Genomic DNA, 23,773 nt, shown 5'->3' with positions numbered 1-23,773 from the left:
GGAGGCCAGTAAACGAGGGTCCTCTGGGCGTGATTCGGTGGTTCGAGCGATCAATCCAAACTATCGATTCACAGTTGATTTTCAGAGACAAAACACGGTGGGAGAAAAGCGAGGTGAGACTAAAAAATCGTCAGCCGGCATCCAAGCAGCAGAGAAGCGGTAGCAGCAGCAATAGCAGCAGCACACACAGCCCAACCGCCCAACCGCCTGACCGCCCAACCGCCTGACCGCCCAACCGCCTGAAGCTAAAAATTGAGCGTGAATTCTTGGAGAAATACAATATAAAGAAAAGGAAAAGGAAGAAAAGGGAACCGAGGCGTGGCGGCGGAAAGGCCGAAAGCGCAGTCATCACTTGACTGACTTGCGAAAGCTCTCTCGGGCTGTTTGGCCTGCCTGCCTACCAGGGAAAGGGAAGGAAGGTGCCCACCGTCCAAGTAACGACCAGCGTTCCTTGCCAAATTCGACAGCCGAGCACCAGAGCGGGATCCACGCCGGGTTCAGGCGAGGACGGTGACCGTTCACAAGCCAAGCCACAGTTTTGCGGGTGGTGGTAATGATGTTGGATTCACAAAGCAAACAAGGATTTGATCCAAGCGATCAAGGTGTTGAATAATGAGGAGACACACATCAGCCATCTCGTCCTTGGCAAATCCAAGTCGCCACCGACCGAACTTGGTCCGTGTGTAGCCTGCTACCATTCAGTTGATCATTGCACCCACTCATCCTCCTAGTACCGCTCAGTCGGTCTTGGCATTCCATCGAATGTCATCTAGCATTTGACTCTCAGCAACATCCATCTAGCCGGATTCCAAAGGACCGGCGAACATGGTCAGGATCGTCGACATCCCCCTCTTGGCCCAAGCATCGTCCGAGACTCAATCCCAGCGCCTTCCAACACCGACCGGGATATTCGACAATTCTGGGCCAAAGCCGCTCCCTCATCTTTTCACACAGTCTTCCTCGATGTCTCCTTCTACACTGTTCGCGGTTGGGACGTCTCTATTCGACACAGCTTTACAACAAAGCTACTCTCATACCAAGATCAGTTCTCAAGCTGCAAGACACTGCTTCCATCATGACTGTCACGGGTCAAGAGCAAGATTGTCGCTCAAAAGTCTCATCCCGACTGCAAAGCTCAAATAGCTTTCCCATCCTAGACTTGACTCTCCACGCCGGTCTCTGAAATTCGTGAATTTTGATTGGCTTGATAACAATTGTCTCCTGCCAAAGATAAGAAGCAAGTGACACAGGCACCCGCCTAACTTTCCCGCTGACAGTCAAGCAGAACATGCGGGTCAGAAGCGCCACACCAACCATAAATTTCGGCGAATCTCAATTTGCTTTCACCCTCACTGAGAGAGAGAGTCTCCACGCTCAGGCCATCGGAGCTGCCTTTCTACCCCATCTAACCTCGTCCGCCAGGTCGGAATCCACCGACAACCGCCAACATCGTCAGATCGGTCGCATTGCAGCTTCTCTTCGCGACTGCTTTTGAACTGAAAGCTCTCCTTCTTCCTTCAAATCTTAACCAATCTTTCACGCGATGAGAACAAGAGATACTATACTGTTCTTAATCTATATTGCTACCGAGAAATCTATTTGCATGATATCAATGTCAAACGCCTTTACTCGTCATCAGTGTCGGCTTCACGCTCACCACCGTATGTAAGCCATCGGCTGAGACGCAAACGACGACGTTCCTCCTGTGCCTTTTTGTCGTTACGCGTCATCTTCTTCTTGCCCTTCTTGGCCTTGAACTTGCTCATGTCCTGATCACCCTCATCGCCCGAACCTGCCGGTGTGGGGGCAGCCGACGAAACAGGTGTACCTGCCTTGGAGGCGAGACGTGAAGCTGCAGTGCTGCCTGGCATAGGTGTACCAGGAACAGAAGCACCAGGAGTGGAAGCGTTCTCCATCTCGTCCAAGAATGCACCTTCGGCAACCGAACCCTTGGTCCTGTTGGTGATGCGACCGTGGTCGACGTTCCAGATTTCGGGGCAGAGCGCACCGACGAACTCCATGTTGTGCGAGATGATCACCACTGCACCCGCCCAGTCGCGGATAGCAGTGGCCAAACCACCAAGGGCATCACGATCCAAGTAGTTGGTAGGCTCGTCGAGCACGAGAACTTGAGGGTTGTTCCACATGGCAGCAGCAAGCACCACCTTGACCTTCTGACCACCAGAGTATCCGCCAACAGCGTGGTGCTGAGCGATCTCACCCTGCAGACCAACCGCCTCGAGATGCTGTCGGATGAGCTTAACACTGATCTCTCGCGAACCAGCACCCTCTCGCGATGCCTCAAAGTCGTCAAACTGCTGGACGAGCTTGCTGAATCCGAGTTCGAGTAAACGCTCACGAGGGATCCACGAGTTGTGCTTGTGCTCATAACCAACCCACTTGATCTCGTACTGGTACGACTTTTTCAGCTTTTGACGACCGACAATGTACTCGACCTTGCGCGACTCGCCTGTGGTCGACTTGATCGGCGTCTCCATCTGCGCCTTCTCCTCGTCGGTCATCTTACGCGAAGCCTTCTCGGTCATCTCTCGGTCGTGACCATCCTGGTAACGCCAAGCAATGTACTCGACGGCCGACTTCTCCAGATGCTGCTCCAAGTGGTGGAAAGCGTGCTGAGCCATCATGGCAATACGCAAGTTGGGGTGCTTCTCCACCTTACCCTGCTGAGGTACGACTTCACCGGTCAACACCTTGATCAGGGTACTCTTACCAGCACCGTTCGGACCCAGCACACCGACACGGCTCGAAAGGCTGATAGCACACGAGGTCTCGTTGAGAGATGGCTTGCTCATGCCAGGGTAGGTGAAGGTACAGTTGGACATCTTGAGGATGGTACGTGTGCTGGAACGCACTCCCATCAGCGAACCGGGAGGAGGGAACGAGAACTTGACCGTGGTCGCGGCAAGCGAGTAGTAAGCCTTGGCTTCTGGTTTGGTCTTGACAAAGTCAGAGAGGTTACCCTTGTAGTAGCGCAACTTCTTCTTCTCATAGTGGATGATGTCGGTGCAGATGTTATCGAGGAAGCCTGAGTCGTGCGAGACGGTGACGACGGTGATCTGGTTGTTGGTGACGAGGAAGTTCTCAAGCCAAGCGATCGACTGGACGTCCAGATGGTTGGTGGGCTCGTCGAGAAGATAGACAACTGCGTCGGAAAGCATGGCACGAGCAAGCTCGAGCTTCATCTTCCATCCACCGGAAAGCGAAGAGACGGGGTTCTTTTGCTTCTCGTCATCGAAGCCGACTTCACGCAGCTTCTCGGCGATCTGCTCGCGAGTCTTGCTGACGAACTCCTTGCTGTTGGCAATGAAGTCGATGATGGGAGTAGAACCATCCTCGCCCTGCAAGCTGTGCTCAACCATGACGGTACGCACTTGATCCTGGGTGGGGTAGCCCTCAACCTTGCCGTCGCGCATCGCCTTGAGCAATGTCGACTTACCACTACCGTTGGCAGCGACTACACCGTAACGGTGACCGCGGTAGAGCTTGAGGGTAGTGTGGTTGAGCAAGAGAAGACCACCGTAAGCGAGCGAGAACTCGGTACGGCAAAGGCACTCGCCAGCCTCATCGTCATCCTCCTCTTCGGAGTTTCCGAAGCGAGCCTTGTCAAGTTCGACGTAGGTCTTGCGGAGATCAGCAGTGGAAGTCTGGGCAGCCTCGGCATCCTTGCAGATCCTGCGCAGGTAAGGCTGGACGTAGACATCCTCCCATGCACCAGCGTGAAGGACACGCTTGTTAGCAAGACGGACGATGCACTTGGCGAGGTATTCGAGACCAGTTAGGGCGAAGGTGTCGCTCTTGAGGTTGGCGTGCTCTTCGGACACGTAAGCCTGGACGGCAGCGATCACGGCATCGAGGGCAGCAGCTCGGTGCTGGTCAAAGACCTTCTTGGGGTCCTCAGTCACGGCGTTAGCGCCGACGGCAGCAGTAGCGGCAGTGAGAGTGTCGAGGGCACTCTTGGCGTGTTCACGGACCTCAGGGAAACTGGCACCCTTGTGGATACGCTCGACACCGGGAGTGAGCTCGGGCAAGAACTTGGCAGCCTCGTAGGGGTCGCGCACCAGCTTGCAGAGGTTGTCAACGACGACAACGGTCTGTCGCTGCACATTCTGGCTACGCTCGTTGAGGGCACGCGAAAGCAAAGGAACCATGACGGCAAGCGCAGGGCCAGTGACCTCAGCGACAAAAGTGGTACCGGAGAGCTTCTTGATGCATTCAGTGACCGCGTCGGGCTGAGCCATGCAACCAACGAGATCTGGAATGAAAGGTCGAATGTCCTTGTTATCGAGACACGCTTCGCAAACCTTGATAGCTGTCTTTCTTGCCTGCTTGGAGATTTCTGATTTAGTCTCGTGCATGGCCTTGGTAAGGTAGGGGATGAGTTCGACGAGCTCGTCACCGATCTGCTCGCTGGCGGAACCACTGAGACGGCCAAGCAACTTGAGTGCGCCCACCTTAGCCTGCCATTTTGCGCTACCGGAACCGAGAACCTCGTAGAGGACGGCAAGGAACTCGGGTGCAGCCTCGGGAGGAACAAGAGAGAGAAGGGAACCAGCAGCGGTCTCGGCAGCTTGACGCACGACCTCGCCCTTGTCGGCGTAGAGTTCGAGGATGGCGGGAAGGGTGTGGAGGAGCCATGGCTCAGCACCAAGAGGGCTGGGAGCATTCTTGCCGCCGACCTTGACAAAGATGGCGTCGAGGCCGATCGCAGCAGCTTCACGCTCGTATCCGCTCTTCTTGTTTTTGGATGCCTTGACGAGGCTGTCGAGGATGCCTTCGGATTGTAGGACGCGGAGACCGTTCTTGTTGATGTATTCTGCGAGCTGCTCTGCGGCGGCGTAGCACTCTTCAGCGGAGGGTGCTTTGTAGATGGCTTCGAGAGCCTGTGCTGCGCTGGACATGGTTGTGTCTGTTTGCGCTTTTGGGTGGGGAGATTGAGATGGAGTGTGTTATCAAAAGCGGAGAAAGGCCCGGGTTTAGAGAGTAGGAGTCTAGCTTGACGTCTCGAAGGGTATCAATGAGAGGATCAGGGGATGCTGTTAAGGTGCTTTCCGAATAAGACTGGCGAAGACGTTTTCGATATACAGCTGATTGCAAGCTGAACGCGTTTTGAGGAGACCGAAACCAAGAGTGGTGGTGTACGAGAAACAAGAAACAAGACCGAAATTCGAGCCGCCTGTAAAGAAAGAGGCGAAGCTATTGACTCAAGGGACTGTCGATAGACGGGGATGAGGGAAGAGAGGGAGGTTGGAAGGCTGCTATGATCTTCAGGGGTGTGTGACACTTTGGCCCTCCTGCAATCTGAGCCCTGAAATTTCCTGTCTGCTGTTGGTCTGAGTTCTGTAGCGGCGGACAGACAAGATTTTTTTTTGAAGGGCTCTCTCTCTCTCTCTTTCAGGAAATTTTGCGATTGCGACTGACTGATTTTCTTCTGAATCGACACTCAGGACGTGTGCGACACAAACACACGTTCCCTCTTGACCTTCTCGGATTTTGTCGCTTTGAAATCCCACACAGCAGAGCAGGAATGAACAAGAAAAAGGCTCCTAGGGTTCAATCCCTCAGGTTCAGGGTGAAGCTGAAAATCCAAAAATCGCCAAACACAAAAAGCCGACATCCGAGATCTGTCAAGAAAGGGTTCAAGATCGGGTTCAAGATCAGGTCAAAGATCGGACTAAAGATCGGGCTAAAGATCGGCACGCGACGCGACTCTCTGCCTTCGCTCAGCCGGAAGAAGGCCGACCAAAAAAAAAAGAAAAGTGTTGGTCTCTGTACGCAGTGTGAGAAGCTCGGCAACTCGGTCAGACCCTGGAACGCTCGAGCTGTGCGAATGCCAGCGTCCATAGGATCGCAAGCTCAAGCTCTCGTTGTCATTCATCCTACCTCCAACCAGGCTTGCTGCTCAACAGTCTCAAGCTTCGTCTCTTGACGTCCGATCGCAGGCGATCTGTTCCCACCATCCTCCGTGACAATCCGGAACGATACCGACGCACAGACTCAAAGTAGCTGGACGAACATCTCGACATCTCTCGCTCGACCAGAAGATGGATCGCACATCGTCAAGCACTAGTCCTCCAAGTCGGCGTTTGAAACCCATTCGCAGCGCCTTCTCCTTCCTCGCGTGATCATCTCTCCATCACCATCAGCTACTGTCCAAACGAGAAATTTTTAGCAAGCTTGCGCTCGGATCAAGTCGAACGCTCTCTCGATCACTCCTATCATTCGCAACCACAGCCTCGGCCTTAGGTATGGACCAACTTCGTCGCAACTTGCATGCTGCGCAGCTACGCGAATCGGTGCATCGGCCGCACTACCCTTCGCCACTCAGGCAATCGCCCTTGCAAGCATCCATATCATCGGCTTCTCACACCGCAGCTTCTGTGGCTAGCTCCTCTCGCACCACGGTCTCAACATCCACTACGCCGCCTTCTACATCGTCCCGCTTCTCGATCAATCAAGCCTTCAAGGATCTCACCGATAATGACATTGACTTCTTCGATCGACTCGTCAACCACTTGCCGCATCATGCTGCCGACTTCTCGCAACTCAAGACGGCGTATGCAGCGCATGTAGCCGAGGAGCTGAGTCGACGCAACCGTCATGGCACCACAAAGATCGACTGGGACGCCCACCTTTGGTCGATTCTGCTCAGTCTCGTCAAGGTTAGGGGAAAAAATTGGCGGGAACGTTGGGACTCGGTGCGTCTTGCCTTCGGTCTCGATCCAAACAGTGGTGACGAGACTGACCAGAGCGCGGTCACACAAAGCACTAACATCACCGCCACCAGCGACTCAACCCAGCATCTAGACGAGCGCTATCCTGACCGTGAAGTTGACGACTCTTACCGCCAGTACGTGCGCGCCGCGCGGCATATGTCAGGGCTGCCTGCAGATCGTACCCCTCGTCGTAGCGATCAAGGACGCCCCATTCTTCCTCCTCACGATAGGCTCTTGCTTCCACGCGCAAGCAGTCCGCCGCAAATGCCACACAGCTCCCACCGAGCGTCACCGAGATCCTATCCATTGGACGACCCAGGTGAAAGACCAGAAGCAACTCCACAGGCACGATCTCATGCCAAAGATCCGATCTCCGCAATCCAGGCTCGCCTCAGCCGTCTGCTCGATCCGGAGTCAAGTGCAGACGGAAGCAGCGACTCCGACTCGCCCGACCTCGCCGTTACTGCGAGGTCAGCCCTTCCAATTGACGTTGCCAGCCCTGGCCTCAGCTCAAGGCTCCCCACGGATGCCAAGCGACGCTTCGACGAGCTTGTCCGCTCCTCTCAATTAGAGCGGTCGATGCTTCGCCAGTCAAATATGCAGATGCAAGAGAGAGAAGAGCTCGAAAGATGGAGCGAGCAACTCGACATGGCCGATCAATGGCAAGCTCGTCGTCTGCTTCAAATGTGTCTCGCCTGGTGGATCACCTTAACCCGTCAACAGCTCGAAAAGACACAGAACGCTGCCGATGCAAGTGACCGAGTCACGATCGACAAAGCTTGGGAAAGGTGGCGAGCACAGACTCGACGCGAGAGCGATGTCAGGCATACAGGTGCAAAGACGGATCGGGTGCGATGCAGCCTTACAGCCTTCAGGCGGTGGAAGACTCGTATGCAGACTCTCGTCGAACGCAAGGAGGAGCTCAAGAAAGAGTCCATGCGGACAGCCTATTACGCCACGAGCAATGCAGTCAAGACTCGCCTTCTGGTGCACGCGTTCAGCAGATGGAAAATCAACTACCGGGAAAGGCTTGCAGACAGCGTCCGTCGCAGACACTTGCAAGCTGGTGCCTTCGCTCTATGGCAGATGCGCTCATCACACAACAAGCAGCTTCAAGCTCGGGAAAATATGATGACAGCCAAGCGAAAGTATGCAGTCCTATCGCAAGTGTGGGAAGCGTGGACGGACCGGTTTGACAAAACTAAAGCTTTGAATCAATTTCGTGTCCACCATGACAGTCTTTTGGCTTTAGAAGCACTTCACACGTGGCGAAAGATGGCCATGCTATCCCGACTCTCCCAAGCCTTTGCAGAGCGTCGTCTGAAGCTGGCAACGATTGATGGATGGCAACGTGCACTCGAGCAGCGGCAACAAGCTCGAAAGCAGGAAGTGCTTGCGGTTCGATGGCGCATGCGCAGACTCAAGCAGAATATCCTGACCGGATGGCAGCGTCACAGGCAACAGATCGCTCAGTTGGAGCACCTGGCGGTCAACATGCAGAAGAGCAACGAGCAAGCGAAGCTCCAATTCGCGTTCCATCGTTGGCAGCTGCTGTCGCGTGCTGCGCTCCTTGAGCGCGTCCACACTGCAGGCCGACTGGAAATTGCCTTCCATGAGTGGAAGCACCACCACCGCTCCTTGACCACGAGCTTGCAACAGCGAGAAACCGCTGTCGTCCAGCGCCGCAATGGAGCAACAAAGCTTGCATGCTTGCGACGATGGCGTCATCTCACCAATCAGATCCGCCATAGGGAGGCAGAGGTTGAAGCCCGCCGCAACGAGAGGCTTCGTAGCGACTCTTTCATCACATGGCGACAGAAGCAGCTGGAGCACCGGCTGCTCCATCAGAAGTCTGTCGCTGTTTCTGACTTCTTCGCGCTCCGTTCGGCTTTCCAGCGATGGCGCAGTCAGCTCAGGGAGCAACGTGCCTATAGCAAAGAAGCCACTCACAACCGGCGTCTTGTACAGCAGGTGTACGAGATCTGGCGCGCTCGTTCAGACAAACAGCGTCATCTGGCTAACCTCCTGCAGCTGTCACTTGCCAATAGCGACCAGGCGCTGGCTCGATCTTACCTCAACCGATGGGTGGCCAGGATCATCGAAGTGCGGAGCAGAGAACTGGAGGTCAAGGAGCAGAGAGAGAAGCGCCTCGTCAAGGCGGCATTCTACGCTTGGATTGAAGCCTGCTTGCGTCACGACGACCTGTTGGCTTTGATGAACAGCTACATTGACGTCAAGGAAGAAGATCGGAAGAAGCGCACCTTCTCACACTGGCTCGCCGTCGCCAGGGAACACAAGGAAAGGCGGGAGAAAGCTGAGATGCTGGCCGCTTCCACGCGGAAGAGAATGCTCGTTGCTACACTCACCGCTTGGCGAGACAAGCTGAGAGATCGGGCGCTGGCGACACAAGAGTACGACATGCTGATCCTTCGGCAACAGCTCTCTTTGAAGTGGGCAATCAACACTTGGAAATCACAGACTCTCTTGTTGCCGGCAATTCGGATGCGAAACACTTCTCTGAAAGGGCAGACCTTCCAGCAATGGCAACGCAACCTACCGAATGCTCAGCTGTCGAATCAAGCTACGAGAATCCTTCGTACACGACTTCTCGGACGGAGCTGGCAGGCTTGGCAAGAGCAGCTCAAGACAAGGCGTCAATTGCGAGCAGCAGCTCGCTTCGGCGCAGGCACGGTCAGTGTGCAACGCCTGCGAACGCTTTCGGCTGCAGCTGCCGCGAATCGATCAACAGGTTCCTCATCGCCATCCGCACAACACTCGTCCTCCCCTTTCCGCGCGTTGCCAGCCACCAGCACGTCTCCTTACAGAGCAACGCCTGTGCGTCGGCCAAAGACAAGTCTCGCTTTGGTGCCTCCGTCGCGCTCCAGCACCGTGGAGAGAGACATCGATACACGCGCGAACGATAATGATGAAGACAATGTCCGTCAAAGCCGGCAACGACGATCCCAAGCTGGGGTTCCAAGGCGCAGCTTGTCGGTGCCGAGGCAAATCAAAGCCGATCTAATCAGCGAGACCGATGATACCCCACATCATGCGATGGGCACGGGGTCCGATCGCTTCGTGATCCCTGAGTCGCCTTCCAAGGAGGCCGCATCTCGCCGAAGCCGAACCGTACCAAAAGAGACCACCCCCACCACAGCCAGCGTTAGTGAGCGGAGCCGCTTTTCCCTTGCTCTGCAGTCTTCCAGTTCATCGATTTCAGTCGCGCACGAGCCTCTTGGCGGGGCATCTGCCAAGACGCTTGCGGGATTGGGCCCCACTCTATTATCTGTTGCACAGAGAGCAACAATTAAACCACAAACTCAGAGCGGTTCCGAGTCGCAGTCCAGAACAAGGCGGTCAGCAAAGTACGACCAAGCGTTGTCATTGAGACCGAGGGTCAAGACAATGGAGCTCAACCCACCTCTGACCAAGGACAGCCACGAGTCTGGCGACTCGGTTGAATCTGCCCCTGTCTCAAATAATATCGCTGGCCAATCGAGACCCAAGGAGCGCTCCTTGGCGGTGGCAGAAGACATGATTCTGCAGTTGCGAGTGCGATCTCGTTCACGTCGAGGTCCAGAGGAATGACCGACCCGGGAGGAAACGTTGGGTGAATAAGTTACTACATCGATACCCTGTTGTGAACCCAGCAATTTAAGGTCAAGAGCTATTATAGATTGAGTCTACTTGTCTTGTAGAGTGACATGAAGGAGCCGCAACCACACGCTACCTTGTTTCCCATCAACAGCTGAACGATCAACACGTCACTCGCAAATTTGCTCGAGTTCGATTGCGCGAGACACATAGAATCAAGACTGTTGCTGTATGAGGCCTCACTAATCTCACATCGGCCCCATATTCCTGGCTAGAATGTCTTGTATTGTGGGACTAAGTGAGAGTCGGCGTCGGGTGGCGATAGCATGGTGACGAAAACGAATTGTTGCGGAACACTTGACTTTATTGCCCTGTCATATGAGCCGTACTCTGACAGACCAAGAAATCCCAAGCATCTGATGCCAGTCTCTGCAAAGGAACGGTACACAGCACTGCCTTCAAAGATGGTTAAGTAGTGTTTCTCCAGGGCAGTAGACCAACCCCCAGAGAGATGGGCGTCTCTCTTGCCCTCGTCGCCCATAGCTACCACATAACAGCCAGCCTGGTTGCTCCGAGTCAGTTCAACCCATCCCTCCTTTCCAGTGAACCATCCTCCGTCAGCTTTCTTGCAAGTGAGAGTTGCTAGATCAGCGCTCTGTGGGAGTACCACGGCCATTGTCGTTCGTAGCAAACGACAATCACAATGCAAGTTTCAAAGGCACTATGCATAAGAGCGTCTACCAACAGAATGCTTTTGCCTGGCTCATGAGACCTGATTCGACGGATGCCAGCGAAGGAAACAACATCTTCCCAAGTGTGAGCATGCTTCAGATCGAATACAACGGTTTACCCTTTCTTTCATTGTCTAAGCTTCCCCCTCAGGTCATTAGTGGCTTCTTAACAATAGAAGAGTGGAAGGTTGAGAAGAATCCAATGCTCCTGGACACAGCCCCAGGAGACGTCCGTCTGCAAGCATGGTTTCTTGTCCCCACCGAAATGTAGCAACGCTTGCTGATCCGGTTGTCATAGTGAAGAAATCTCATTTCACTCAAGCCAGTGCGCAGCTACTGTACATCCTTTTGTCGAGTCGATTGATGACAACGAGAAGGTCCGCCAAGGTTCTCCGCTCAAAAACGGAGGTCTTGCGAATCGGCACAAATTCGTCCTCTCTGGAGCGCACTTTCATCCTACTCAGTCTCATGCCTTCCTGCTCCAATCAGTCAAGTCATTGTCTCAAACAAGGTTTGACATTCACGACGTGAGATTAAACTACTCAGCATCGGCAACATCTTCAGCCGGAGGAGGATTGCCACGAGCAGTGGCAATAGACGAGGTGGAGATGCTTTCTGGCATGCCTCCTTGTGTTGTCGGCGAGGTAACGTCTGGTGTCCTGCTCGTAGGAGTGTTTGGCGTTCCGGAATCCACTCCCCCCACTGCGGCCGCAGCAGCAGCAGCAGCAGCAGCATCCTTATGCCTCTTCTCCCGCTCCAACCGCCTTGTAGACTTCGACCTAGTCGGACGCTTCCCTTCCTTAGTCTCCCTCGTTGAAGCCGAGATGCTCGAATCACCCTCATTCGCCGCTGTTGCTGTTGTTTCTCCCTCCACCTCCCCACCATCCCCTGCTCCACCAGCATTGCTAACATCATCTTCACTGCCCCCCGCACCCGCTCCACTCCCCGTAGGAGGTGTAGGAAAAGTCATCTGCGACCCCATAAACGCATGTTGCAATAATTCATCCGCACTGGGCCTATTATTATAATCCAGCTCAAAAGTTTTCTCCAAAAAGTCCCTGCACTCATTACTGATCTCATCCGGCAAACTCGGTTTCCTCCCCATCCCAATCTGGAACAACGCTTGCATCTGATTCAAATCTGCCCATGGATGCGTACCCGAGATCATCTCTACCACTAGACAACCCAACGACCAGATATCCGCTTTAATCGTGTAGCTCGTCTGCTTAACCACCTCTGGTGCCATCCAGAATACACTTCCTTGCAAACTAGGTCGGTGAGCTGCACCGCCTGCGCCTGCGCCTCCAGCACCGCCTTTGTTCGTGGCGAGAACAAGATCCGATTCGACCTTCTTAGAGATACCAAAATCAGAGATCTTAATACCTCCTTTGTTGTCAACGAGAATGTTGGCTCCTTTGATATCACGATGCATAATCCCACGGTTGTGGAGGAAGGAAAGACCTTTTAGGATCTGTCGGACAAAGTTGCGGACGAGAGGTTCTTCGAAAGCGCCGTAGTTGCGGAGAAGAGCAACGATCGATCCTCCGGGAACGTATTCTAGGAAAATATTGAGATGGGAGCCGTCGGCAAAAGAGTCGAGGTATTGGACGATGTTTTCGTGCTCGAGGGTCTTGAGGAGTTTGATCTCGGATTCGAGGGCGTCTAGCATGCCCTTTTTGCGTTGGTCGAGGTGTGAGTCACCGGAGGGGAGTTCGACTTGTTTGACGGCCATGAGAAGCCCGGTTTTGGCATTCATACCGAGAAAGACGTTACCAAAAGAACCGGCACCGATGAGAGCACCCTTGTGCCACTTGATAGGAGCCTTGTTGGCTGAGGGTACATAGACGTCGCTGCCCTGACCATCCTCATCGGTATCAGAGCCATCCGAGTCAACATCCGAATCAGTAAAGTCGGAACCGGATTCATCATCGCTATAGCCGCCATGGTCGTCAACAGAACGGCGAAGTTCCGAGACAGAGCTAGCACGGGATGTTGTGCTTCGTGCAACGGCCATGGGGTCACCAAGATGACGATCAGACTCATCCCCGGGAGCTTGCAGCACCGAGGAAGTGCGATCCGCAGCATTGCTGGCCATAGTACGGACAGAAGCAGCTTTTGATGCGATGGTGTGCGCCTTGGTCGTGCGTGGCGAACCCTCGAGGTCAGAGGACTGATTCGCCTGTTCATCATCTTCACTTTCGTGCCCAACATGACTGACATGAGCGTACGCTGATGAGATGCCGCTCAAAGGACGTATTGAAGCAGCAGCGGAGGAGGACCTGGCCGATGAAGCGCCGGGGATCGGGATCGGGATAGGAACACCGTCCTCGTCCATCACCCAACCTCCACCAGCACCAGCGAGCGAGATGCTCTCTCTCCTGTTCTCGACCTCCTGCGTAATCTCGTCGACGGTTAACAGACTGGCCACATCGGCATTGCGCTCGCGAGCAGCACTGAGACCGTGTCGCACCTGCGAAGCCAAGCTGCGTCGACTTCTTGCACTCTCACCCGATGCACGACGCGACGTGGAAGGTCGACTGGTGAAACCGCTGGTCTGCGATGAAGACTGCTGCATGGCAGCATGATGATTTTGCTGCGAGTGACCGGTGTGGCTATGCTTGCTAGGCTGGAAGGTAGAGCTGAATTCGGACACGGGCGAACCAACCGCCTTGAGATCGCGTGACCAATCGTCCAACGAGTCGCGACCCACCACCGGGGGCAGGGTCGGTGGCCCTGTAACCGGATGCTGTAGATGAGATGTGGACCCGGGAGACAGGCGATGATTGTCGTTCGAGTGGCCATCTTCCGAGCGCGAGTCGTATCCGATCTGAATGATTGGTGTTGTGCCGCGGTCTCTGATGGACGCCGATGATCTTTCGAGCGCCTGGCGACCATCCAGCGACTCCTTGTTGGGCAGAGGCGGCGCATCTTGGTCAGCAACGAAACTCCAAGTACTGTTGCGCTTCGAACGTGTACTGGCGGAAGCTCGACCGTAGATGGACCTTCTCGCAGTACGCTGTAGAGCTTTCGAGTCGGTGGAAGGGAAGAAGTCGGCAAGGTTGGTATTGATGAGTTCGGAAGGAGGACGTTGGCCGAAAAAGTTGCGGATCTTGCTTGGCTTGCTGGTGATACTTGTTGGAGAGATCTGCTTGGCCTCTTTCTTCGGTGCAAGTTTGCCGTCCGCTTTCGTAGAATCTCGGTGGTTGTTGCTATGGCCAGAGCCGCGATTATTATGACTGCTGCTGAAAGGACCGACACCAAGACCAGACATGATGCTGACGGTGGAGGCACGCTTCATCTTCTTGCCACTGATGGTGACACTGCCTGCATCTCCCTCATCTCCGTTCGGCGCTGATCCTGGACCAGCGGGCTGCATCTGCGCGACGGGCATGCGCTCTCCAAAGAAGGCCTCGAGCTTGTTCCTGCCCGATCGCAGCGGCACTCTGCGGGCGTCTTCTCCCGGGAGGTGGTTGGGAATCCTTCGCAGGGTCAGACCACGTTCTCTGAGTGGGTCATGCGGTTGTGGAGCGTGGCAGATAGCCAAGAGTTCGTTGTCCGAGAGCGCTTTGGTGTTCTGTCCGTCGGCACTTGTAGCGAAGATGCCCCAAGTCTCCGCTGCACCAAGCTCATCGCCTGTTGGACCTTGATCAGCTGTAGGTGTGTAGCTGTTACCACTAGGCGGCTTACCAAACTTCTTGAGCACACGAGCCATGACATCGTAGGCATCGCGACAGTCGCTGACGTTGACGATACGAGTAGTGTTGTCCTCCTCACTGATGAACTTGATCGTTCTGCGCTTAAGGTCTTCCAATGTGGGCGGATTAGGGTTCTGATAGCCTGCAAGTTGTGAGGCCATGAGGTTGTAGCCTTCGCCGCTGTCGATGCGCCTGATGGAGTGTCCGGAAGAAGACTGCTGTTGCGAAGAAGAAGATGGAGATGTGGTGTAACGTTGCGAAGCAGAAAATGGTCCTCTGCCCACTGAATAGCCGCCAGATTGTTGTTGCTGCTGCTGCTGCTGAATACCGGAAGGAGTGGTTGGAGTTGTACCGTGCGAGTTGGACTCGGAGATGGGTGTGAGCGGCGAGTAATTGTCTCTGCCAGAAGAGCCGCTTGCAGCCATACTGCTGGAGTAGGTGTTCTGTGTTCCACTTGCTGTAGATGGACGAGCCTGGTTGCTGCTGACGCCAGAGCCGAACGAGGCACCGGTAGGACTGCTCGAGGTGAGGCCGGCTCGTGAAGAATGCGAACCTTGCCCATTCGAATAGCCACTTGCACCTGTAGCAGTGCTAGGTCTGCCGTTCTGGGCACTCGTGTGGCCGCCGAGAGCATGCCGCGAGCTGGATAGAGTAGAAGCACCGGGTATCGCAGGTGCCACCATGCTGCCGATCGAGTTGACTTTGCGATGCATGCCACCATCAGCATTGCCAGACTTGGTCGAGTTCGAAGAGGAGGAGACAGTGTTCCACACGCTGCCACGTGCAGAGCCTGGAGTGAGACCGCGAGCAGCACTGAGACCGAAGCCTTGGCTGTTGTTGAGCGAGTTGGCGGGCGAAGCATAGCCGGGCATGCCGCGAGAGGTGGACTGTTTGAGTGTCAGGGGTGGTGGGCGCATCTGACCACGTCGCATTCCCATTGAGTTCATGCCAAAGTTGGAACCAGCATCCTCTGCCGATGGGTCGCTGTGATGGTCGTGCTGTAGGTACTCGATCTCGCCTTCGTTTGCGTAGAGTGCGTGGGATGCTAGCGGCGACAATGGTGGTAATGTCGCTAGACTAGGTCTTCGAGCGATGGCAGCGTCAGCACAACGCTTGTTGAGCAGCTTGATGGCAGCTTGAATACGAACGCGGTCCTTGACCATGGTGACGCCCATCTCTTTTAATGCTGACTGGTCGACATCGAGCAACACGGAACCTCGAATGTCGTTCTCCGCAAAGATGGAGGCATAGTGGGCTAGGCGTGCAGTGTTGAGCCATGCTGCGACGTCTGCATCCTCCCATCTCGCAAGATGATCGTATGTGGGTCCTGGTGGACTGAAGCCTGCTGAGAGTGGTGTTGTGGGTCGTGAGCGAGGACTGCCTGCTGTGGAAGATGGACCTGCGAAATGGGAGGTCATGGCGCCTGAGCCCATGGTGAGAGGGAAGCCCGGGCTGGTTGGCGTGGCTGCGCTCATATGGTAGATGTGGTGAGTCTCGAGCGAGCTGTTCAGTAGGTCAAAGTCGAAAGCAGGAATGTACGACGAGCTGGCGGTCTGCTTGTTATAACACTTTGCAGTGCTCCGCTCTACTTAGGGTTGCCGTGTCGAGACGAGCATCGACGACGGTGCTGAGCTGGAAGTCGGCGACGAGTGCTGATTCGATGCTACGGAAGTAGGCGGCGGGAGATGGTAGGGATCTGACGGTGACTGGTGATGTATAGGACTGTGGTGAAGGAGATGCAAGCAACTGACTGAGTCAGGTCTGATCCGAGATGCGGCCTGTTCGCTGGTTGGTGTGGTCGATGACAAAGACAACGATGCGGAGTCGAATGGTTTTGAGATAGTGAGGTCGAGGGTAGGATGCGAGAGGGAGAGCGAGACAATTGGTTGACGACGAGGAAGAGTGTTGAGCGATCAAGCAACACAGAAGGAGCCAATAGAGAGAGCTTTTGCAACAGCGCGCACGTAGCAGCTTAATTTCTAGAGCCCGCAACTCTGGCTCCAACACACGAATGAAGCTTCAGCCACAGTCAAAGGTGTGTGAGCTCTATTTCGATCTCACATACTTTTTAAACTTACTACACACACACACACTCTAACAAGTGCATTTCCGTGTCTAAATTATTTCGAATTCGGCCAAGCCCACCAACTCTCACTTGCCACGCTCCTGCTTCCTACCCTGTATATCGTGGTTTTATATCGTGGTGGCACATGCCGAGTGTGGGAGCATGCTACTTCATGACCTAGAGGGGGTATCAAAGTTTTTGCGTTTTTAAAAACCCGGGTTTTTTCAAGAGTGCATTTTTCAAAAAAAACGCAAAAGCTTACATAAGCTCCACAAAGGAAAAAAAAAAAAAAACCGCATTTTCAAAAACACAGCTCAGGAGGTGCATTTGCAAAAATGCGGTTTTTTTATCACTCCACATCTTCTCTCCTTTCCTCACTCTTGTCACACTTTTGCTCAGTCTCATCGCACTTTTGCTCACTCCCTCTTCCTTGCACTCATTCAACATGACCTCCTCCACTGATGATTCTGGTGACATCTCTGCAGAGTTGTTATGCCAGTCCTCTACACCTATGATCTCTGCAACTCACATTGAAAGTGTGCCTGCACTGTCTCAATCTGGTTCTACAAGCACTCCTGACATCTGCACTTCCTGTCCAACTCGAGCCTCTAGATCTGCCACAGGCAAGAAGAACTTCACATGGTTGGGTGCCAATGTTCTTCACCTTGTCACAATCCTCTACAACAATGACTCCTACCAGTGCACTCTGCTGCCATCTCAAGAATCGGCTGAGAGCAATCCAGCCCTCAAACTTTGCAAACATCCCATTTTTCAGGATATCTCCAAGATGATTTTCCCAGGTGCATCTGTTGATCCCAATTGCATCAAGTCCAAGCTGAGGTGGCTGCTAGAGACATACTACAGGGAGAAGAAGAAGCTTTCACTCACTGGAGCTGGTATGCTGCTGGAGGACATGGATGCATCCAACCTGGTAAGTTTTGGTGATCTTTGTTGCTTGCAATAGTATGCTTGGATGCTGATTCATACTTTCGATTTTAAACAGTCCTATGTATCTTGCATTGCCCTGTCAACAAAGTATGCTTGGTTTGAAAGGATGCACAAGATGATGAATGGCCAATTCAATGCTGATCCCACAGCACTTATCACAACTCCCAGTCTTGACTTCACCAGTGATGATGAGCCTGACATGCCTTCAAATGGCTCAGCTGACATACCCATGGATATTTGTGGCAGCAAGCTGTATGATCACAGTGCTCATGGCTGTGGTTTGTGTCATGGGCCTGGGTGTGCAGAACGAGGAAAGACCGAAGTTCATATGAAGGTAGTGCAGGAATCGTGGGATCGGGTAGATCGTAGGAGCTGTGACAGAGTTCACTGAGATCAGCAGTAGAATCAGCTCTATGGCAGATCGCAGCGAAATTGGCATGAGCATCATCGATATCACAAATCCCACCAGAATCTGCAGTAAGCGAGATCGTGTGGCAGATTCTGCAGAGATCGGTAGTAAGGAGGTCTGTATGATGATTCACATGTGAGAGGGACCGAGCTCAGTGACATGCAGTCAGTTACCACTCAGGGGCCCACAGGACAGGGGAAGAAGAGAACTGTCACTGGTCAAAGGAAGGAGAGCTGTGTAAAGGACACTGGCAAGAGGGACATGAAGAGGAGGAGCATGTCATGGGCCTGGATGCTCAAGAAGCAGGAGGGTCACGGGTTCATATGGAAGGAGCACAGGTATCGAAGATCTAGTCGATACCAGTAGAGAGCATGGTCGTAGTGCAGTCTCCATGGAGACCATTGACTCCTACAGACTCACATGCAAAGGAGGACACAAGCCACATGCGAGGAGGGCCAGGCACAGCCATGAGGAGGACCAAGCTCAAGGAGCAGGCACAGCCACAAAGAGGACCAAGCTCAGATGGTTACCACTCAGGGGCTCGAGAGACAAGAGTCAAAGGAACTGTCACCGGTCAAAGGAGAAGGAGCAGTGTATAGGACACTAGCAGGCAGGTCCTGAGGAAGAGGAGCAGTGTCGAAGGAGTCGACACCACTCAAGAGGCACAGGGGTGCCAAGCAGGAGAGGCCCCTGAGCAGTACTCGATGAAGAAGGTACTCTCTGGAGAGAGAGCAGGAGCAGCATCACTGGTGATGCTGTGAAGAGGTATATAACCATGCTTTCTCATCATCATAGGTCGAGTGGATCCTCATCCACTCTACTCACCATACAACTAGTCAATACTTTAGAAACACAAGTACTCATTAGTTACAGTCAGCATAGCAGCAATCTATCAAGGTTGCTCCTCATCATAGTGTGTGTGTTGTATCACCACTACCTGACATCTGTAGGCACCCCATAGCAGGTTAGTGGTCCGGATATAGATAGAACCGAAGGCAGTAGTCCACTGCAGTCCGGGGATCACTTCAAGCATCAAAGTCAACACACTGGACACTCATGTTGATGCCACCAACCTTATCACCAACACCATCAACCTCATTATCATCAACACTCACCAACCTTATCACCAATGTCATCAACCTCATCATCATCAACACTCACACCAGACCTTGGTGTCATCATAACCAAAGCATTGATATTGATCGTGCTGAGCTACCCCTGAACAGAGTGTCCACAGAGGTCAGCCAAAACCTATGATAGTATATACAACGAACACCACCTGCTGTCACTGCACAACTTGATAGTCACCGATACTGAGACAATAGCTGTCGCACAGTTTGATAGTCACCGAGTATCTCGACAGACCGACCTGGGTTTCAGGCGCGAGACCCCTGACAGAGCAGTGTCGATGAACTCGACACAGCTCAGGAAAGACAGGAGGGACAAGGCTCGATACAGAGGAGGAGCCTCCTTGGAGATCCCTGTACAGTACTCGATGAAGAGGGTACTCTCTGGAGAGAGAGAGCAGGAGCAGTGTTGCTGGTGACACTGCGAAGAGATATATAGTCATACCTTCTCATCACAAATGGTCGAGTGGAGCCCCATCCACTCTACACACCATAACAACTAGTATTACTTCAAGCAAATAAGTATCATTAGTTCACAGTCAGCATAGTAGTAATCAATAGATTGCTCCTCATCGAAGTGCATGTGTTGTATCACTGTTTCCTGACATCTGAAGGTGGTTCTTAGCAAACCAGCAGTCCAGATAAAGATAGAACCGAAGGCAGTCGTCCACTGCAGTCCAGGGATCACCTCAAGCATTAGTCGACACACTGGACACTTGTGTTGATGCCACCAAGTATCACATTCACACCAGACCTTTGGTGTCATCATCAAGTTCACCAACATCATATTGTTATTGATCATGCCGAGCTACCTCTGGATGGAGTGTCCAACAGTGGTCAGTCGAAATCTGCAATAGCATTATCACAATCACAGATTCGAGCAAGAAAAGTAATAGAGACAGCTCTACTGCATATCTCATTAAGAATCGCAATACCACAAGCGCTGTCGCATAATTCGACAGAATCGGTAATAGTATTGATACTGTCAGGGGTCTCGCGCCTGAAACCCAGGTCGGTCTGTCAAGATACTTGGTAACTATCAAACTGTGTGACAGCTATTGTCTTGGTATCGGTCTCAAAGAGCTAGTTGCTTGGTGACTATCAAGTTGCACAATGACAGTGGGTGGCGTTCATTGTATATACTGTCGTAGGTTTCAGCTGACCTCTGTGGACACTCTGTTCAGGGGTAGCTCGGCATGATCAATATCACTGTGTAGGTTATGATGACACCAAGGTCTGGTGTGAGTGTTGATGATGATGAGGTTGATGGTGTTGGTGATAAGGTTGGTGGCATCGACACAAGTGTCCAGTGTGTTGACTGATGCTTGAGGTGATCCCTGGACCGCAGTGGACTACTGCCTTCAGTTCTATCTTGATCTGGACTGCTAACCTGCTATGGGGCGCCTTCGGATGTCAGGTAGTGGTGATACAACACACACACTACGATGAGGAGCAACCTTGCTAGATTGCTGCTATGCTGACTGAAACTAATATATACTATGCTGAAGTGATAACTAGTTATGATGGTTGTGTAGAGTGGATGAGGATCCACTCGACCTTTGATGATGAGAAAGCATGGTTATATACCTCTTCACAGCATCACCAGCGATGCTGCTCCTGCTCTCTCTCCAGAGAGTACCTTCTTCATCGAGTACTGTTCAGGGGGCCTCTCCTGCTTGCTTGGCACCCCTGTGCCTCTTGAGCTGTGTCGACTCCTTCGACACTGCTCCTCCTCCTTGCTATCCTGCTTGTTTGGCACCCTTGTGCCTCCTGAGTGGTGTTGACTCCTTTGACACTGCTCCTCCTCCTCAGGACCTGCTTGCTGTCATGGGCCTGGATGCTCAAGAAGCAGGAGGGTCACTGGTTCATATGGATGGAGCACAGGTATCGAAGACCTAGTCGATACCAGTAGAGAGCATGGTCGTAGTGCAGTCTCCATGGAGACCATGGACTCCTATGGATTCACATGCAAAGGAGCACTGAGCCCATATGCGAGGAGGACCAGGCACAGCCACGAGGAGGACCAAGCTCAAAGAGCAGGCGCAGCCATGAGGAGGACCAAGCTCAGATGGTTACCACTCAGGGGCTCGAGAGACAGGAAGTCGACACAGGTCATGAGGAGGAGGAGCAGTGTCGAAGGAGTCGACACAGGTCATGAGGAGGAGGAGCAGTGTCGAAGGAGTCGACACAGGTCATGAGGAGGAGGAGCAGTGTCGAAGGAGTCGACACAGGTCATGAGGAGGAGGAGCAGTGTCGAAGGAGTCGACACCACTCAAGAGGCACAGGGGTGCCAAGCAGGAGAGGCCCCTGAGCAGTACTCGATGAAGAAAGTACTCTCTGGAGAGAGAGCAGGAGCAGCATCGCTGGCGATGCTGTGAAGAGGTATATAACCATGCTTTCTCATCATCATAGGTCGAGTGGATCCCCATCCACTCTACTCACCATACAACTAGTCAATACTTTAGAAACACAAGTACTCATTAGTTACAGTCAGCATAGCAGCAATCTATCAAGGTTGCTCCTCATCGTAGTGTGTGTGTTGTATCACCACTACCTGACGTCCGAAGGCGCCCATAGCAGGTTAGCGGTCCGGATATAGATAGAACCGAAGGCAGTAGTCCACTGCGGTCCGGGGATCACTTCAAGCATCAAGTCAACACACTGGACACTCGTGTTGACGCCACCAACCTTATCACCAACACCATCAACCTCATTATCACCGACATCACCAATCTCATCACTAACACCATCAACCTCATCATCATCAACACTCACACCAGACCTTGGTGTCATCATAACATTGATATTGATCGTGCCGAGCTACCCCTGAACGGAGTGTCCACAGAGGTCAGCCGAAACCTACGATAGTATATACAACAAACGCCACCTGCTGTCACTGCACAACTTGATAGTCACCGAGTATCTCGAGACAATAGCTGTCGCACAGTTTGATAGTCACCGAGTATCTCGACAGACCGACCTGGGTTTCAGGCGCAAGACCCCTGACATTAGAGTGGATCGTTCAAGCAGCTCCTCACGATCACCATGACGGACCCAGACCTCAACAATAAGCTCGATAGACTACTCACTCTATTGGAAGCTCAGCTAGAGCTTACTAGGCAGGGTCATCGAGAGGAACGACTACAACGAGCTCAGCTGGGTAGGGAGGAGACAATGGACCTCTCTCACTCAGAAGACCAAGCAGGAGGAGGAGATGAGTCTATGATAGGAGACCCACATACTCCTACTCCGGCTCCACGACCAAGACGATCAGTCTCATTCAACCTGGATGAGCAGGAGGACATCAACTATGAGAAGTATGCTTCACCTACTGGGCCAAGATATGTCAAGACTAAGCTGGACCCCTACAGCAGGACTAGGACGGACCCTTACCCCCTGGACCATGAGGAGGATACCAGCATCATGGCAGAGCTTAACCGGTCAAAGCCCATCGCCACCCCCTTTCCAAAGTTCAATCCCCGAGACATGGAGATCTTCATTCTAGAAGCCGAAGCATGGTTTAAGTTCAACCAGGTGTATGAGCAGTCTAGGATGATCAATCACATGGGTGCTCAACTGGAAGGGACAGCAAGAGAGTGGTGGACCTCCAAGCTCCGTATTGATAGAGCTAGAGAAGGAAGGTTGTTCAATGATTGGCACTACTTCACAGAGCGACTGTCAGAGCAGTTCAACCCACGCAATGCTAGGATGGAGGCATACAACAAGCTGTTGGCTCTCAGACTCACAAGTGATGCTCCTGGTGCTGCCACACGTCATGTAGAGCGGTTCAGAGACTTGGAAGGACAGGTCAACCTAGATGACAATGAGCTAGTGATTGATCTCTTCAGAGGTAGTCTCACTCGTAGCATACAGGAGAAGTTCGAGAGGAATCCACCTGGGAAGAGATGGGAGTGGTATCGAGAGGTTGAGGAGATCGATCGACAGAGGATGCTACTACAGCAGTCCTCGGCTAGACACTCACTCCCAAACGCCACATCACCTCCACTAAGAACTGGGTCTCGGCCAAATCAAAGTTCGATCCCCATCCGACAACCCACTCAAACTTATCCAGCCCGATCACCATCACAAGCAACTACACAAGCAACTATACAAAACCTAAACCGACCCCTTCCTCATCATCCCACCCAACCCTCGAAGCAAGGAAGCCCTGCTCCATCAGGTATCAACACCTGTCATGTATGCAAAGGTATTGGCCATTGGGCCAGAGACTGCCCCAGCAGGAGGGTAGACCCTCTTAGCTCTCGACCCATGGGACCAAAGGTTATGGTCACCACAGCAGACCCCTTCGAGGAGGCCACCGACTCAGGAGATGGCCACACAGGCAGCACTGAGATGGGTGACCCCGAGGCCATGGACCTCAGCTCATACCAGCAACCCATGGACCCCGATCACGAGGAGGAGCACGATGATGATGACGACGAGGGAAACGTCAGTGGGGTGATGCACTGA

General features: G+C 53.2%; 5 protein-coding genes across 5 annotated transcripts; 2 read left to right on the top strand and 3 right to left on the bottom strand.

Annotated features, from left to right (window-relative positions):
- Positions 1-1,625: 1,625 nt before the first annotated feature.
- Positions 1,626-4,919, bottom strand: UHO2_06509 (putative mrna export factor elf1; the record flags this gene model as incomplete). Its single annotated transcript, XM_041554925.1, has 1 exon — positions 1,626-4,919. One exon carries the CDS (start codon positions 4,917-4,919, stop codon positions 1,626-1,628), a length of 3,294 nt encoding a protein of 1,097 aa, XP_041410859.1.
- Positions 4,920-6,266: 1,347 nt separating this feature from the next.
- On the top strand, positions 6,267-10,322 carry UHO2_06508 (uncharacterized protein; the record flags this gene model as incomplete). Its single annotated transcript, XM_041554924.1, has 1 exon — positions 6,267-10,322. One exon carries the CDS (start codon positions 6,267-6,269, stop codon positions 10,320-10,322), a length of 4,056 nt encoding a protein of 1,351 aa, XP_041410858.1.
- A 277-nt stretch (positions 10,323-10,599) lies between these two features.
- UHO2_06507 (uncharacterized protein) lies at positions 10,600-11,004 on the bottom strand (the record flags this gene model as incomplete). Its single annotated transcript, XM_041554923.1, has 1 exon — positions 10,600-11,004. One exon carries the CDS (start codon positions 11,002-11,004, stop codon positions 10,600-10,602), a length of 405 nt encoding a protein of 134 aa, XP_041410857.1.
- Positions 11,005-11,597: 593 nt separating this feature from the next.
- Positions 11,598-16,187, bottom strand: UHO2_06506 (putative MAPKK kinase Kpp4; the record flags this gene model as incomplete). Its single annotated transcript, XM_041554922.1, has 1 exon — positions 11,598-16,187. One exon carries the CDS (start codon positions 16,185-16,187, stop codon positions 11,598-11,600), a length of 4,590 nt encoding a protein of 1,529 aa, XP_041410856.1.
- Positions 16,188-22,348: 6,161 nt separating this feature from the next.
- Positions 22,349-23,773, top strand: UHO2_06505 (uncharacterized protein; the record flags this gene model as incomplete). The annotated part of the gene is made up of 1 exon (XM_041554921.1): positions 22,349-23,773. The coding sequence occupies one exon, from the start codon at positions 22,349-22,351 to the stop codon at positions 23,771-23,773; it is 1,425 nt and encodes a 474-aa protein (XP_041410855.1).

The sequence above is a fragment of the Ustilago hordei genome (assembly GCF_900519145.1).
Source record: "Ustilago hordei strain Uho2 genome assembly, contig: UHO2_contig_19, whole genome shotgun sequence".
Classification (NCBI taxonomy): Eukaryota; Fungi; Basidiomycota; class Ustilaginomycetes; order Ustilaginales; family Ustilaginaceae; genus Ustilago; species Ustilago hordei.
This window is presented reverse-complemented; position numbering and strand designations above follow the sequence as displayed.